The 14,121-nt window shown below is 34.9% G+C and overlaps 1 protein-coding gene across 4 annotated transcripts in view; it reads left to right on the top strand.

Annotated features, from left to right (window-relative positions):
* Positions 1-14,121, top strand: part of NPHP3 (nephrocystin 3) — a 55,412-nt gene that overhangs the window by 16,126 nt on the left and 25,165 nt on the right. For all 4 annotated transcript variants that reach the window (XM_022582506.2, XM_022582505.2, XM_089911143.1 and 1 more), the window contains exons 10-17: positions 945-1,048; positions 2,022-2,136; positions 2,393-2,536; positions 3,059-3,156; positions 4,187-4,289; positions 4,712-4,794; positions 6,316-6,454; positions 8,869-9,033. In XM_022582506.2, the coding sequence (XP_022438214.2) occupies positions 945-1,048; positions 2,022-2,136; positions 2,393-2,536; positions 3,059-3,156; positions 4,187-4,289; positions 4,712-4,794; positions 6,316-6,454; positions 8,869-9,033 (951 nt within the window). The remainder of the gene's footprint in view (positions 1-944; positions 1,049-2,021; positions 2,137-2,392; positions 2,537-3,058; positions 3,157-4,186; positions 4,290-4,711; positions 4,795-6,315; positions 6,455-8,868; positions 9,034-14,121) is intronic.

The following is a 14,121-nucleotide window of genomic DNA, read 5'->3' on the forward strand; positions in this document are numbered from 1 at the left end:
CACGAACTAAATTGTTAGGATTTACAAGGTCATAAATCAATTAAGCCCTTTTCTTCTTGAGAAGTATCATTTCTATGAGAAATATTTGAATTCCTGGGGAATATGATATGACAAACAGAAAAATTGATTGAAAAACTATACCAAGTAATTATTTATTGTAGTTGCTGGAAATTTCTGCTACCCTAAATCTCGCATAAACTACTTATTTATTACACATTCTTTTGATTCCTTATCAGCTATCATTTAGACCACTGGTACACTTAATAAACATCCTAACCCCCAAGATGACTTTGGAAACTCCTTTATAACGACTGAGATATTTCAGTTTTCTGAGCATGTCCTTTTCAGCTCTGAATGAGGTTTTCCTATCTGGGGAAAGCCTAGGAAATAGGAGTTCTCAGACTTTGCATGGAACACATGCAGTTTCAGAAAGATCTCAGGTGTCCTAGCTTGGTTCTCAGTAGCATGTTGGGAGACTCCAAGGCCCCAGACAAGACCCTCTCTTGTTTCTCTGGAAACTGAGACAGGACAGGTGTTCTTCTGGACAGGTGTTCTTCTGACCATGAGATGTAGGGTGCCTGCTGGTGCCCTCAAGGCCACCTGTGGTACTTTCCATGGTTCAGGAACTTGGGGTAATGCAGTAGTCTCTCTGCAGCATTCTGCAGGACATCTGAATGGTGCAAAGCCCCGTGGGGATCTGAAAGGTTGCCCCTCATCCATTAATACTATGGTAGGAGAAATTGGGGCCCATTCTTAGTTTACTACTTTGGACATATTTAACCAGCCATAAAAATAAGCAGTTATGAGGGTGCTATTGATTAAAAGTAGATTTCATTTTTTCATGCAGCTTTTCTCCACTGATTTCAGAGGATAATCAGAAATTGACTCTATTTAGTATTCTAAGAGGCATGTTCTTCACAATTTAAATTCATTTTTATTTCTAGTATTACCAGCGCCTTAATGATCTAGTGGCAGCACCAGCACCAATTCCACCCCTTCTTGTGTCTGGAGGACCAGGCTCTGGAAAGTCCCTTCTTTTATCAAAGTGGTATGATTCAGTGCAATTAAATTGTTATCGTTGTCATCATTTGAATTACTGAGCTCGTTCAACAAAATGAATTATTGAATGTCTACCTTGCTGCAGGGCCTGTACTGAACATTAAAAAAGCAAAAGGAGTAATATAACAGACTCATACCCTGAGATATATACAATTTGAAAGTTAGAGAGAAGATACAGAATGAGAAAGGAATAGGAAATGTGAGCATTTGTGATTGTGTACATAAATTATGTAGGTCAGAGCTAAGGGAGTGGTCACTGTGGCATGGAGTTAGGTGAATTATAGAGGGCATGTGCCTTTATTTTCAATTACTGGCTTCATCTTAAAAGTTTCATTGGGATTTTAAATATTTGAAACAAGACAAAGACTGACTAGAGTGGAATAAATCATAAAGAATATCAAAATAAAGGATAATCTTTACTATGAATGCAAACTAGTTCTTCAAATTATGGACTAAGGTTCATATAAGCTAATAAACTCTTAGTTTTATTTTAGTTCTTCATATTATTGAAAAACAAGTGGTAAGACCATTCCCTTTCACTTATAGTTATTATTTACATTGAGGAGTTGGTGTATGTTGTTTCCTTTTTATTGCCCTGTTATTCAGAGTTATGTTTGGAAATACTACTTTTGTATTTAACAAAGAAACTTCCATTTTCCTTTAATAACATACTTGTAATTAAAGGTTAATGCTCATTTTACTAATACTTTAACCTCAAATGTATAGTGTTTTGGTTTACGTTAGTAACACCAATTTGTAATTAAAATGAAGCTATAATTTTTAATGGTTTATTTAAAAGAATCTAAAAGTGGTGTAAAAATGGAAATTTCCCGTATTAATTCAAAATTGACTGACCATGTAATTACTAACAGGTAGCATTTGATGCTTAATGCATTGTGAATTCTTTTTTTGTTGACCGTAAAGGAGCTTCATCAGTCTTATAAAAGGTCTTTTTCTTTCAGGATCCAGTTACAACAGAAGAATTCCCCTAACACACTAGTTCTTTCTCATTTTGTGGGGAGGCCCATGTCAACCAGCTCAGAGTCTTCCTTGATTATTAAACGACTGACTCTAAAGGTAGAAAAGTACACCATCTTTTGGAGTTATCAGAAATTTTATTTAGATTCAGAAGTTGTCAGGCCTGAGTACCTGATGATAAACCAATTTTCAGTATTACACATTTGTTTTGGTTTTGCATAAGGTTAAAAATTATACTCAATGCAGTTGGGTCCTTTTGGTGACAATTTTGGTTTAAAATGCAGAGACAGAAATACTTCTCACCAGTTGTGATACAGTGTAGCTACTTTAATTTGCATGTGTTCTCACCTTGTAGTTGATGCAGCATTCTTGGTCAGTATCTGCTCTGACATTGGATCCTGCTAAGCTTCTGGAAGAATTTCCACATTGGCTGGAAAAACTCTCTGCCCGTCATCAAGGCAGCATCATCATCATTATTGATTCTATAGATCAAATTCAGGTATGTTTTCACTTTTTAACCTATTGATATACTCAGAAAGAGACAAAAATATTTGTAGTGACTGTAGCAAACATTTAAATCATATGTTTGTGAGAAGAAAATGTTGATGTTGTTTCTTTTATTTCTGCTTAATTTCTAGAGAGGAAGCATGTGGATAAAATATATATATATATATATATATATATATATATATATATATATATATATGTATATATGCCAGTAGATGCTAGTATCTTATTGGGAAGGACCAACTGTATTTTCACAATTAGCAAATATTGTTCATTTTGACATGGTTTTAGGGCCTTGACATTTCCTTACATGCCCAGAATTCAGATCAGTGATAGTAGTGTTTTGCCACTTGTTCTTCTAATATTCTGAGATAAATCATCCAAAAAATAAGATTTTATCCTTAATAATAATGAGAAATTTAATGAGAATTTCATTTTACTTGGGGAGCTGTTATTGGGTTGCTTTTGAAATATTTTGAATTAATAGATGGAATTTTGTTTTTATATTTTTAAGCAAGTTGAAAAACACATGAAATGGCTGATAGATCCACTGCCAGTGAATGTAAGAGTAATTGTTTCTGTGAATGTGGAAACATGCCCTCCAGCATGGAGGTAAGTGCTAAATTTAATTCTTTCAGATTACATGAACTTTTTAAAGTATAAACAAAGAAAGGTTTTTGATATGTGTATTTCTCATATTTTTCATATGATGTCAGTGAGGATGGGGAGAAGTGGACAAATTCAAGAAAAGGATGCAATCTATAGGATTTGGTGGGAGGTTAGATCAGAGATGTGAGAAAGAAAGCTAGGATAGCTCCCAGGTTTCTGGCTTGAGAAATTAAGTAAACTGTGGTTCCATGAACTGAGATGGGAAACACAAAGGATGGGCAGGTTTGTGGAGCAAAGGTCATGACTTTTGTCTTTGGACATGGTTTGTTTGAGTTGCCGATTGTAGCTCCAATTGGTGATGTCTAGTAGGCAGTTAAATTTATGAGTGAGGAAAACTGGGAAGGCCGGGCTAGGAAAAATAGACCAGAGACCTGTGGTCCTGAAATGTAAGCTCACCTTAACAGTCCTCAAAAAGGACTGCAGTGGTTGAGTTCTGTAAGGCAGTGTTTCTTGACCTATTTTTGCCTCCCCACCCTAGGAGCCCGTTAGTGATTTTCTTCCTAATCACCTACCAAGAAGTGTTAATACCATACATATATCATATATCAATTCATGAATATAAATAGATATGTGTGTATATTTGTGCTTTATGCATAAAGAGAGTAAGATTTCCCCTCCCCAACAAACAATTTTCACCACCCCATTGAGAATGGATGTTGTAGGGTGTTCTGTGGACGAAGACTGTCTGACACTATTCCTCACAGGCACTAATACCTGTGTTGTTTTACTGATGGTATAGAACTGGAAATGTTATACACTTCGTGTATAAGCTATTTATAACAGTGTTTGTTGTGATTAATTGCTAAAAAATAAAATACCATTAATATGATTAACAGAGATTAATTTTGTTTATTTTATGAAGGCAGTATAAAAATTTAATTCTTGTAATGGACTTTGACTAGTCTTGTGGGTAGACTACAGCTTTGTTGTATTATTAAAAGAGAATTTCATTTTTCTTTTCTTTAAATAAAAGGTTGTGGCCTACACTTCATCTTGACCCTTTAAATCCTAAAGATGCAAAATCTATTATAATCGCAGAATGCCACTCTGTAGACATTAAATTGAGTAAAGAGCAGGTAAGTATTTTTAATTTTGCTGCTTTCTTTTACTCTCTATAGCTTTCCTTTTAAAAACACCTTATATGAGACTTAAAATTCAATTTAGTACTCTATATGGTTCTAAGGAAAATTGGAACTTAGTAATAATTACTTTCTTAAATGCATTTACTCTTAAACTAATAACAGATATAGAAGAAGCAATAAAAAAGACTTTGGTCTTAAGGTTTGCTATATTATATTAAGCAGTATTTTAAAAGCAAAAAAGCATTTGCATGTTGACGGCATCTGTGGTCCAGTACCACACGGCAGTGATGCTGCTGATGAGGTGGCAGGAACCGTGTTACTTCTGCAGGGATATTTGTTGATGGCTTGGTTGTAAAGACCGCTTAATTCCAGGGTGGTTTTGTATTTCTGTTTTGTTTTTTGGTAAACTGGTGCAGGAGAAGAAGCTAGAACGACACTGTCGTTCTGCTACAACCTGCAATGCCCTTTATGTCACTCTTTTCGGCAAAATGATTGCGTGGTAAGTGGTGGTTATTTTATGTCATCTTCAGCATGTTTGTGTTTGCTGCAGAACGCTTCTTCACCGTGTGAAACTGAAAACTGATCATTATGACAATCTCTTGGGCCACTAAGATTCTGTTTATTCTAACAGTGATACTAACAACCATGAGAATGTGACTTATGACTGAAGATTGCTGCTAGTCCTTGAATATCAGAACTTGTTGGATATATCTGTCTGGTTTTCATCACAATAACCTTCTCCTGACTGGAGGTTGCAAAAGAAGGCCATCTTTGGCCTCAATTTGGGGCCCACCCAGGAGTGCTCATTGTTGCCTCCTTGAGGCCCCTAGCTTTGAGAAAGTGAGGAGACAACTGCAAAAGAAGGCCATCTTTGCCCTCAATTTGGGGCCCACCCAGAAGTGCTCATTGTCGCCTCCTTGAGGCCCCTAGCTTTGAGAAAGTGAGGAGACAACTAAGGCATAAAAATGTCATTTCAGGTGTCTTTCACTATCAGTAGGTAGGTATGTAGGTAGGAATTTTTAATTGTCTCTGTTCCCACGTCCTGATAAACCTTTCATCTTACAATTGGTCTTCTATTTTAGAAATCCATTCATAATTTGCCTTTAGATAAGCAGTAGAGAGTTTTACTACTTTTACTTCTTCTTCAGTACAGCCTCACCTACTCTGTCTGTTCGCAACCAGAGGTAAAAAGATCAACACTTGTTTTGGTATTCATCACAGTAGGTTGTAATCCTAGCACAACTCATATTCTAGACACTAAATCTAGTACTCTTGTCTCTTAAATCCACATTCTCACCTGAAGCACCAAATTTGAAACGAAAAAAATCTTCTGAAACTTTGAATTGTCCATGATATTTGATATCTTCGCTGTCCCCAGAGTTGTGGCGGTACATCTGTGAACATCAGTGGCTTGCATAAGTACAGTTCAAGAGTCATGCATTTCATAATAGTTATTGAAATTATCTCTTTTAAGAGGGACTATGGAACCATTTTTTTGTTTTTTCCCTATTCTTTGCATATCTTTGTATTTAAAAAGGAAACTACTGGTAAATATTGTGTAATATTTTAAAACAAACCCCATTTACTGATTTTCTTTAGCCTGATGTTTTCCAAATTCTGGTTCTATTTTTTTTAATTTAATTTGCATGGCTAACTAATAATACTTATTTATAATTATTTTCCTGCTTCCTGTATGTAGGTGGCATGCCTCTAGGTGATAAGAACCATGTCTTACTCATTTTTATGTTCTATAATGTATAGTAATTACTTGATACATAGTTAAGTCCCAGCATATGTTTATTGAATTGAATTAAATGGTAATACACTAAAATAACTGTGATGACTCTAGCAGCCCCATAAAACTAATGTTTTCCTGTGTCATGTTTTATTGAATTCCTGTTGTTACCAGTTAAACAGTACAAAACATAGAGTTAAAATAGAGCACTGTTTTTATTTACCCCAAATTTTTCACAGATGTTGGCAGACTGTAAGAAATTAAATCTGTTCTCAATTCCAACAGTGCTGGGAGAGCAGGCAATTTAGATAAAATCCTTCTTCAGTGTTTCCAGTGTCAAGATACTGTTTCATTATATAGACTTGTTCTTCGATCTATCCAGGAGTCCATGACAAATGATATGGATAAAGAGCTAATGAAACAGGTAAAGTGTAGTAAACTTATAAAGTGAAGATTATTTTGCCTTGTTTGTATTTGTGTGTGAATTGAAGTAAACAGTAAATCCGTGTAATGCTAAATATGTTTTGAGCATATACTATACCCACTACCATAGTGTGCTGTGGCCAGAAGTGATATCTCAGGGAATTTGCATTTTCCTGATTATCATGGAGATTTTTCATCTTTTCATGCTTCTTGGTTATTCTTGTTTCCTCTTAGGTGAATTGCTTGTTCAAGTCCTTTACCCATTTTTTAACGGAGTTGACTTTTTCTTGTTGATCTGTTAGGAGTTTTTAAATGTTCTACATATTGAATACAAATCCTTTGTTATAGAGTTTGCAAATCAGTGTCTTTTTCCTGTTCTTGTCTTTTAACTTTATGGCGTCATTATACAAAGTTTTATTTTAATGAAGTCAGATTTATCAACAGTTTCTTTCATGGCTTATGCCTGTTGTATCTTATTTTTTTTTAATCCTTTGCTATCATAAAAGTATTCTTATATTTTTTTCCCTTCAAAATATTTTATAATTTTGTTCTTCATGTGTGAGTCCTTAACTCATATGATATATTTTTATTTATTGTGTGAGGAAGGAATCTACTTCTTTTTTTTTTTTTTTTTTAGCTACATGACTTGCGGGATCTTAATTCCCTGACCAGGGATTGAACCTGGGCCACGGCAGGGAATTCCCAGGAACCTACTTCTCAATCTTTTAAAATACAGCTAGTTAATTGTTCATTGTACTTAATACATCTTTTCTACTGATTTGGAATGCCATCTGTCAAATATCAAGCTCACATATAAACAAGAGTCTGTTTCTAGGCTCTTCTGTTCCAATTTACTATTCCTTGTCAATACCACTGTCTTAACTATTAGAACTTTAAAGTAAGCTTTGATATTTGGTTAGGCAAACCCCCTCTTAATATTTTCCACAGTTGTCTTGGCTAATTTCCCACATGTATTTTTAGAATTGGCTCAGCAAAGTGCCATGGAAACTCAATATGCAACTTTTTTTTACATCTTTATTGGAGTATAATTGCTTTACAATGGTGTGTTAGTTTCTGCTTTATAACAAAGTGAATCAGTTATACATATACATATGTTCCCATATCTCTTCCCTCTTACGTCTCCCTCCCTCCCACCCTCCCTATCCCATCCCTCTAGGTGGTCACGAAGCACCAAGCTGATCTCCCTGTGCTATGCGGCTGTTTCCCACTAGCTATCTGTTTTACGTCTGGTAGTGTATATATGTCCATGCCACTCTCTCGCTTTGTCACAGCTTACCCTTCCCCCTCCCCATATCGTCAAGTCCATTCTCTAGTAGGTCTGTGTCTTTATTCCTGTCAATATGCAATTTTAATTGTAGTTGCATTGGATTTAGAGGCTAAGTTGGGGGAAATTATCATATAAGTCTTCTCCTTCATGGAAAGCTAAATAGCTCTCCATTTATTTAGTCATCTTCTTGAATGATGATTATCAATAACATTTTATCTTCTTCCCCATAAAAGTCTTAAACATCTTTTGTTAAAATTTGTTTCTAAGGACTTTATAGTTAAAATAACATTTTAAAATTGTTTGTTTCTGGTTATTCAATTTAATTTTTGGAAATTTACTAGCAACCTTGCAGAACTCTTATAGTTTTAACCTGGATCCATTTTTATGTCTATTTCTCAGGTTGGGGGTTCCCCTGGGTTTGACTTTTCATTCTGCCTCTAAGCCCACAGTCTTCTGTCTGTTCGCTGTTTCCCTCAGGCACTCCATCACTAAGGGGACAGCCTTTGATAGGTCCCTGTGTTGGCAAGCATTCTATCATAGTTCCAGCTCCTTGCTTCACAGAGCTTAAAGGCTCCTCTTCCATCCTGACTGTGGGTGTGAAAACCCAAGCTAAGTTACGAGACTGTTGCTTATCCTCTCTCCTCACTTCACCCAGGGACAGCAGCTCCAGCACTTAGCCCTCTAATTTTCAGTTTCCTATTTATTTGGGATACTTGGGGGATTTCCCTTTCTTTTCTGCAGGTTCAGTTGTGCTTTTGGAAATGTTTTGTTACATGTTATCTGACATTAACAGGCATTTGTAGTAGGAGGACTGTTTTCTTCCACCATCTTCTCAGAATCAGAACTCTGTCATTAGTTTTAATAATACATTTCCTGCAGTTTTAATTTTCACTAAACTTTTTCTATATGTGTGTTATCTTTGGTGTGCTAGTCTTTATATGTACACTATCTTATTAGTGCCTTTTGGAAAGTGTGTTTTATTTTAAGAAATCTGTTTCTTAGTTTATTAAATCACTTGAATGATAAACTCAAATAAGTTAATAAGTTTAAAAGAATTGTGGAAATAATGGCTGTTAGTTACTAATAGAAGTGCTTTATAATCATTGTTAATTCTTTTTTCTCCCTAGATTCTCTGCCTTGTAAATGTTAGTCACAATGGTGTGAGTGAATCAGAATTGATGGAATTCTATCCTGAGCTATCCTGGGCTGTCTTGACCTCCCTTATTCACAGTTTACACAAAATGTGTTTGTTGACTTATGGTTGTGGTTTGCTCAAGTTTCAACATCTACAGGTAAATGTTATCTTAATAAGGTTTTTTCACTTATTGAAATGTCCACATATCATCGCATATGTATTATGCTGTATAATACCACATCATTTTAAATATTTCAATTACAAGACAAAATTGAAATCTCAAATTTGGCATTACAAAAATTTTTTCCAGTGATTTTAGGTTAGATACCAAATTTGGCTAATATTATTCTTATGAAGTAAGTACCTTTGTGAAATGGCTATTACTTTAAAAGGTAGTTTTTTCAATTTTATATTTCATTGAATTGCTGGTATATTATGTATGTTTTAAGAACTTGGGCTCTGTAAGTCACTCTGCCTCAATACACAGCCCAGCTCTTCACAGCTTAATGTAACCTTGGGCAAGTTCTCTGAGCCTTGGGCAGATGTTTGCAGCTTACCTCAGGGGTTGTAAAGATAATTAATTGAGGTGGTAAATAATTAATTGATCCTGGTAAGGTCCTAGACATGATGTCTAGCACATAGTAAATAATGACTAATATAACTTTTTTTTTCCATATTCTAGTTTGCATCTGCTGATACCAAACTCCCGATCCTTCCCTCTCCCCCCACCCTTCCCTTTGGAAACCACAAATCTGTTTTCTGTGTCTGTGAATCTGTTTCTGTTTCACAGATATGTTCATTTTTGTCATATTTTAGATTCCACATACAGTATTTGTCTTTCTCTTTCTGACTTACTTCACTTAGTATGATAATCACTAGGTCCATCCATGCTGCAAATGGCATTATTTCATTCTTTTTCATGAATGTCCATCTGTCAATGGACATTTAGATTTTTTCCATGTCTTGGCTATTGTAAATAGTGCTATTGTGAACATAGGGGTGCATATATCTTTTTGAATTATAGTTTTGTCTAGAAATATGCCTAGGAGTGAGATTGCTGGATCATATGATAATTCTATTTTTAGTTTTTTAAGGAACCTCCATACTGTTTTCTATAGTAGCTGCACCAACTTACATTCTCACCAACAGTGTAGGAGGGTTCCCTTTTCTCCACACCCTCTCCAGCATTTGTTATTTGTAGACTTTTTAATGACGGCCATCTAACTCGTGTGCGGTGGTACCTCATTGTAGTTTGATTTGCATTTCTCTCATAATTAACGATGATGAGATAATTTCACGTGCCTATTGGCTATCTGTATGTCTTCTTTGGAGAAATGTCTATTTAGGTCTTCCACCCATTTTTTGATTCTGTTGCTTTTTTGTTATTGAGTTGTATGAGCTGTTTGTATATTTTGGAAATTAAGCCCTTGTTGGTTGCATCATTGGCAAATATTTTCTCCCAGTCTATAGGTTGTCTTTTTGGTTTTTTTATGGTTTTCTTTGCTGTACAGAAGCTTGTAAGTTTGATTAGGTCCTGTTTGTTTATTTTTGCTTTTATTTGTATTGCCTTGGGAGACTGACTTAAGAAAACATTGGTACGATTTATGTCAGAGAATGTCTTGCCTATGTTCTCTTCCAGGAGTTTTATGGTATCATGTCTTTTATATTTAAATCTTTAAGCCATTTTGAGTTTATTTTTGTGTATGGTGTGAGGGTGTGTTCTAACTTCACTGACTTACATGTGGCTGTCCAACTTTTACAACACAACTTGCTGAAGAGACTGTCTTTTCCCCATTGTATGTTCTTGCCTCCTTTGTTGAAGATTAATTGACAGTGGGTGTCTGGGTTTATTTCTGGGCTCTCTATTCTGTTCCAATGATCCATATGTCTGTTTTTGTGCCAATACCATGTTTTTGATTGCTATAGCTTTGTAGTATTGTCTGATGTCTGGGAGGGTTTGTTCTTTTTCCTAAGAATTGCTTTGGCAATTCTGGGTCTTTTATGGTTCCATATACATTTTAGGATTACTTGTTCTAGTTCTTTGAAAAATGTCATGGGTAATTTGATTAGGATCACATTAAATCTGTAGATTGCTTTTGGTAGTATGGCCATTTTAACAATATTAATTCTTCCAATCCAAGAGCATGGGATATCTTTCCATTTCTTTGAATCATCTTCAGTTTCCTTTATTAATGTTTTGTAGTTCTCAGCATAAAAGTCTTTCACCTCCTGGGTCAGGTTTATTCCTCCATATTTTTTTTTTTGGATGTGATTTTAAAAGGGATTGTTTTGTTTGTTTTTTTTACATTCCCTTTCTGATGTTTCATTATTAGTATATAGAAATGCAATGGATTTCTGTATGTTAATCTTGTATCCTGCTACCTTACTGAATTTGTTCATCAGTTCTAATAGTTTTTGTGTGGAGTCTTTAAGGTTTTCTATATATAGTATCATGTCATCTGCATATAATGACAATTTTAACTCTTCCCTACCAATTTGAATACTTTTACTTTTTTTCTTGTCTGACTTCTGTGGCTTGGACTTCCAATACTATGTTGAAGAGAAGTGGTGAGAGTGGTCACCCTTGTCTTCTTCCAGATTTTAGCGGGAAAGCTTTTATCTTTTCACCATTGAGTATTATATTGGCTGTTGGTTTGTCATAAATAACTTTTATTATGTTGAAATATGTTCCCTCTATACCCACTTTGGTAAGAGTTTTTATCATGATTGGATATTGAATTTTCTCAAATGCTTTTTCTGCATCTATTAAGATGATCATGTGATGTTTGTCTTTTCTTTTGTTGATGTGGTGTATCATATTGATTGATTTGCGTATGTTGAACCATCCTTGTGACCCTGGGATGAATCCAACTTGATTGTGGTGTATGATCTTTTTTATGTGTTGTTGGATTCAGTTTGTTAACATTTTTGTTGAGAATTTTTGCATCTATATTCATCAAAGATATTGACCTGTAATTTTCTATTTTAGTAGTGTCTTTGTCTGGTTTTTGTATCAGGGTGATGGTGGCTTCACAGAGTGTTTTTGGGAGTGTTCCTTCCTCTTCAGTCTTTTAGAAGAGTTTGAGAAGGATTGGTATAAGTTCTTCCTTGTACATTCAGTAGAATTCCCCTGTGAAGCCATCTGACCCAGGACTTTTGTTTGTAGGGAGTTTTTAAATTACAGATTCTATTTCACTTCTAGTTATCAGTCTGTTCAAGTTACCTATTTCTTCTTGATTCAGTTTTAATGGGTTGTATGTTTCTAGAAAGTTGTCCATTTCTTCTAGGTTGTTGAATTTGTTGGCATGTAATTGTTCATAGTATTCTCTTACGGCCTTGCACCAAAAAATATTAAACCCACACAGCCTACTCAGGGATGCTGCCATGTAAAAATAGCCCTCCAAGACCACAGTAGAAAATTGTTTCTCCTAAACTCATAGAGCAAGAGAAATATAAGTAAAATGAATCAGAGGAACCACTCCCAATTAAAAGATCAAGAGAATTCCTCGTAAAGAACAAACAATGAAACAGACTTCTTCAGTCTAATAGACACTGAGTTCAAAAAAGAGATAATGAAAATACTGAAGGAATTAAGAAGGACTATTGATAGAAATACAGATTACTGTAAAAAGGAACTAGAAACTATAAGGAAGAGCCAAGAAAAATTAGAAAATTCACTTGCTGAAATGAAAACTGAGCTTAAGACAATGAATAGCAGAATGAATAATGCAGAAGAATGAATAAGTGATCTGGAAGATAGAATAATGGAAATCACCCTATCAGAACAGCAGACAGAAAGACAAATGAAAAAAAAATGAAAGCAATATAAGAGACCTATGGGATAATATAAAGCATGCCAATCTATGCATAATAGGGATCCCAGAAGTAGAAGAAAGAGAAAAGGGGATTGAAAATGTATTTGAAGAAATTATGGCTGAAAACTTCCCAAACCTAAAGAAGGAAACAGATACCCAGGTTCAGGAAGCACAGAGGGTCCCAAACAAGATAAACCCAAACAGACCTACACCAAGACATATTATAATAAAAATGGCAAAAGTTAAACATAAAGAGAGGATTCTAAAGGCAGCAAGAGAAAAACAAAGAGTTGATTACAAGGCAACCCCCATAAGGCTATCAGCTGATTTCTCTACAGGAGCGTTGCAAGCCAGAAGGGAGTGACAAGATATATTCAAAGTTCTGAAAGGGAAAAACCTGCAACCTAGGAAATTCCACCCACCAAGATTATCATTTAGAATAGAAGGAGAAATAAAAATTTTTCAGACAAGCAAAACTAAACCTATACTAAAGGAAATATTGAAAGATCTTATCTAAATAGAAAAGAAGTAAGTCTCTAGGGAAGAGAAAACCACAATTGGAAAGTAAATCACTTAAATAAGCCAGTACACAGATTAAAAAGAACAATTTCTGTGAGAGTGGTGATTCACAGAATCACACATGAACCACAACAAACAGCAAAAGGGCAAACGTGAAGATGTAAAAAAGGACATCAAAATCATAAAACATGGGAGAAGAGCATAAGAAAATGTAGATTTTTTTTTCTAGAATGTGTTTGAGCCTATGTAACTACCAGTGTAAGGCAAGTAGATATAGGAAGGGGTTAACATACTTGAAAAACAGGGTAACCATAAATCAAAAACATACAATAGACTCACAAAAACCAAAAAGAAGAGAACGTAAGCATAATACAAAAGAAAATCATCAAACCATGAAAGGAAAAACAAAAAGAAAAAGAAAGGGACAAAGAAGAAATATAAAATCAATGGGAAAACAAGGTTTAAAATGGCAATAAATACATATCTATCAATAATTACCTCAGCTGTCAATGGACTAGATGCTCCAGTCAAAAGACACAGTGGCAGATTGGAGAAAAAAACAAGAGTTGACAATATGCTGCCTACAAGAGACCCATTTTAGGGCAAAGGACACATATAGATTGAAAATGAGGGGATGGAAAAAGATATTTCATGCAAATGGAAATGACAAGAAAGTGGGGTTGCAATACTCATATCAGACAAAATAGACTTTAAAACAAAGGCTATAAAGAAAGATAAAGAAGGACACTATATAATGATATAAGGATCAATACAAGGAGAGGATATTACACCCATCAACATATATGCACCCAATATAGGAGCACCCAAATACATAAAATAAATACTAACAGACATAACAGGAGAAATTGATGGGAATACAATAATGGTTGGAGATTTTAATACCCTACTCA

The sequence above is a fragment of the Delphinapterus leucas genome, chromosome 4, assembly GCF_059928025.1.
Source record: "Delphinapterus leucas isolate spDelLeu-1000000601 "Yukka" chromosome 4, BTC_Dleu_Yukka2, whole genome shotgun sequence".
Lineage (NCBI taxonomy): Eukaryota > Metazoa > Chordata > Mammalia > Artiodactyla > Monodontidae > Delphinapterus > Delphinapterus leucas.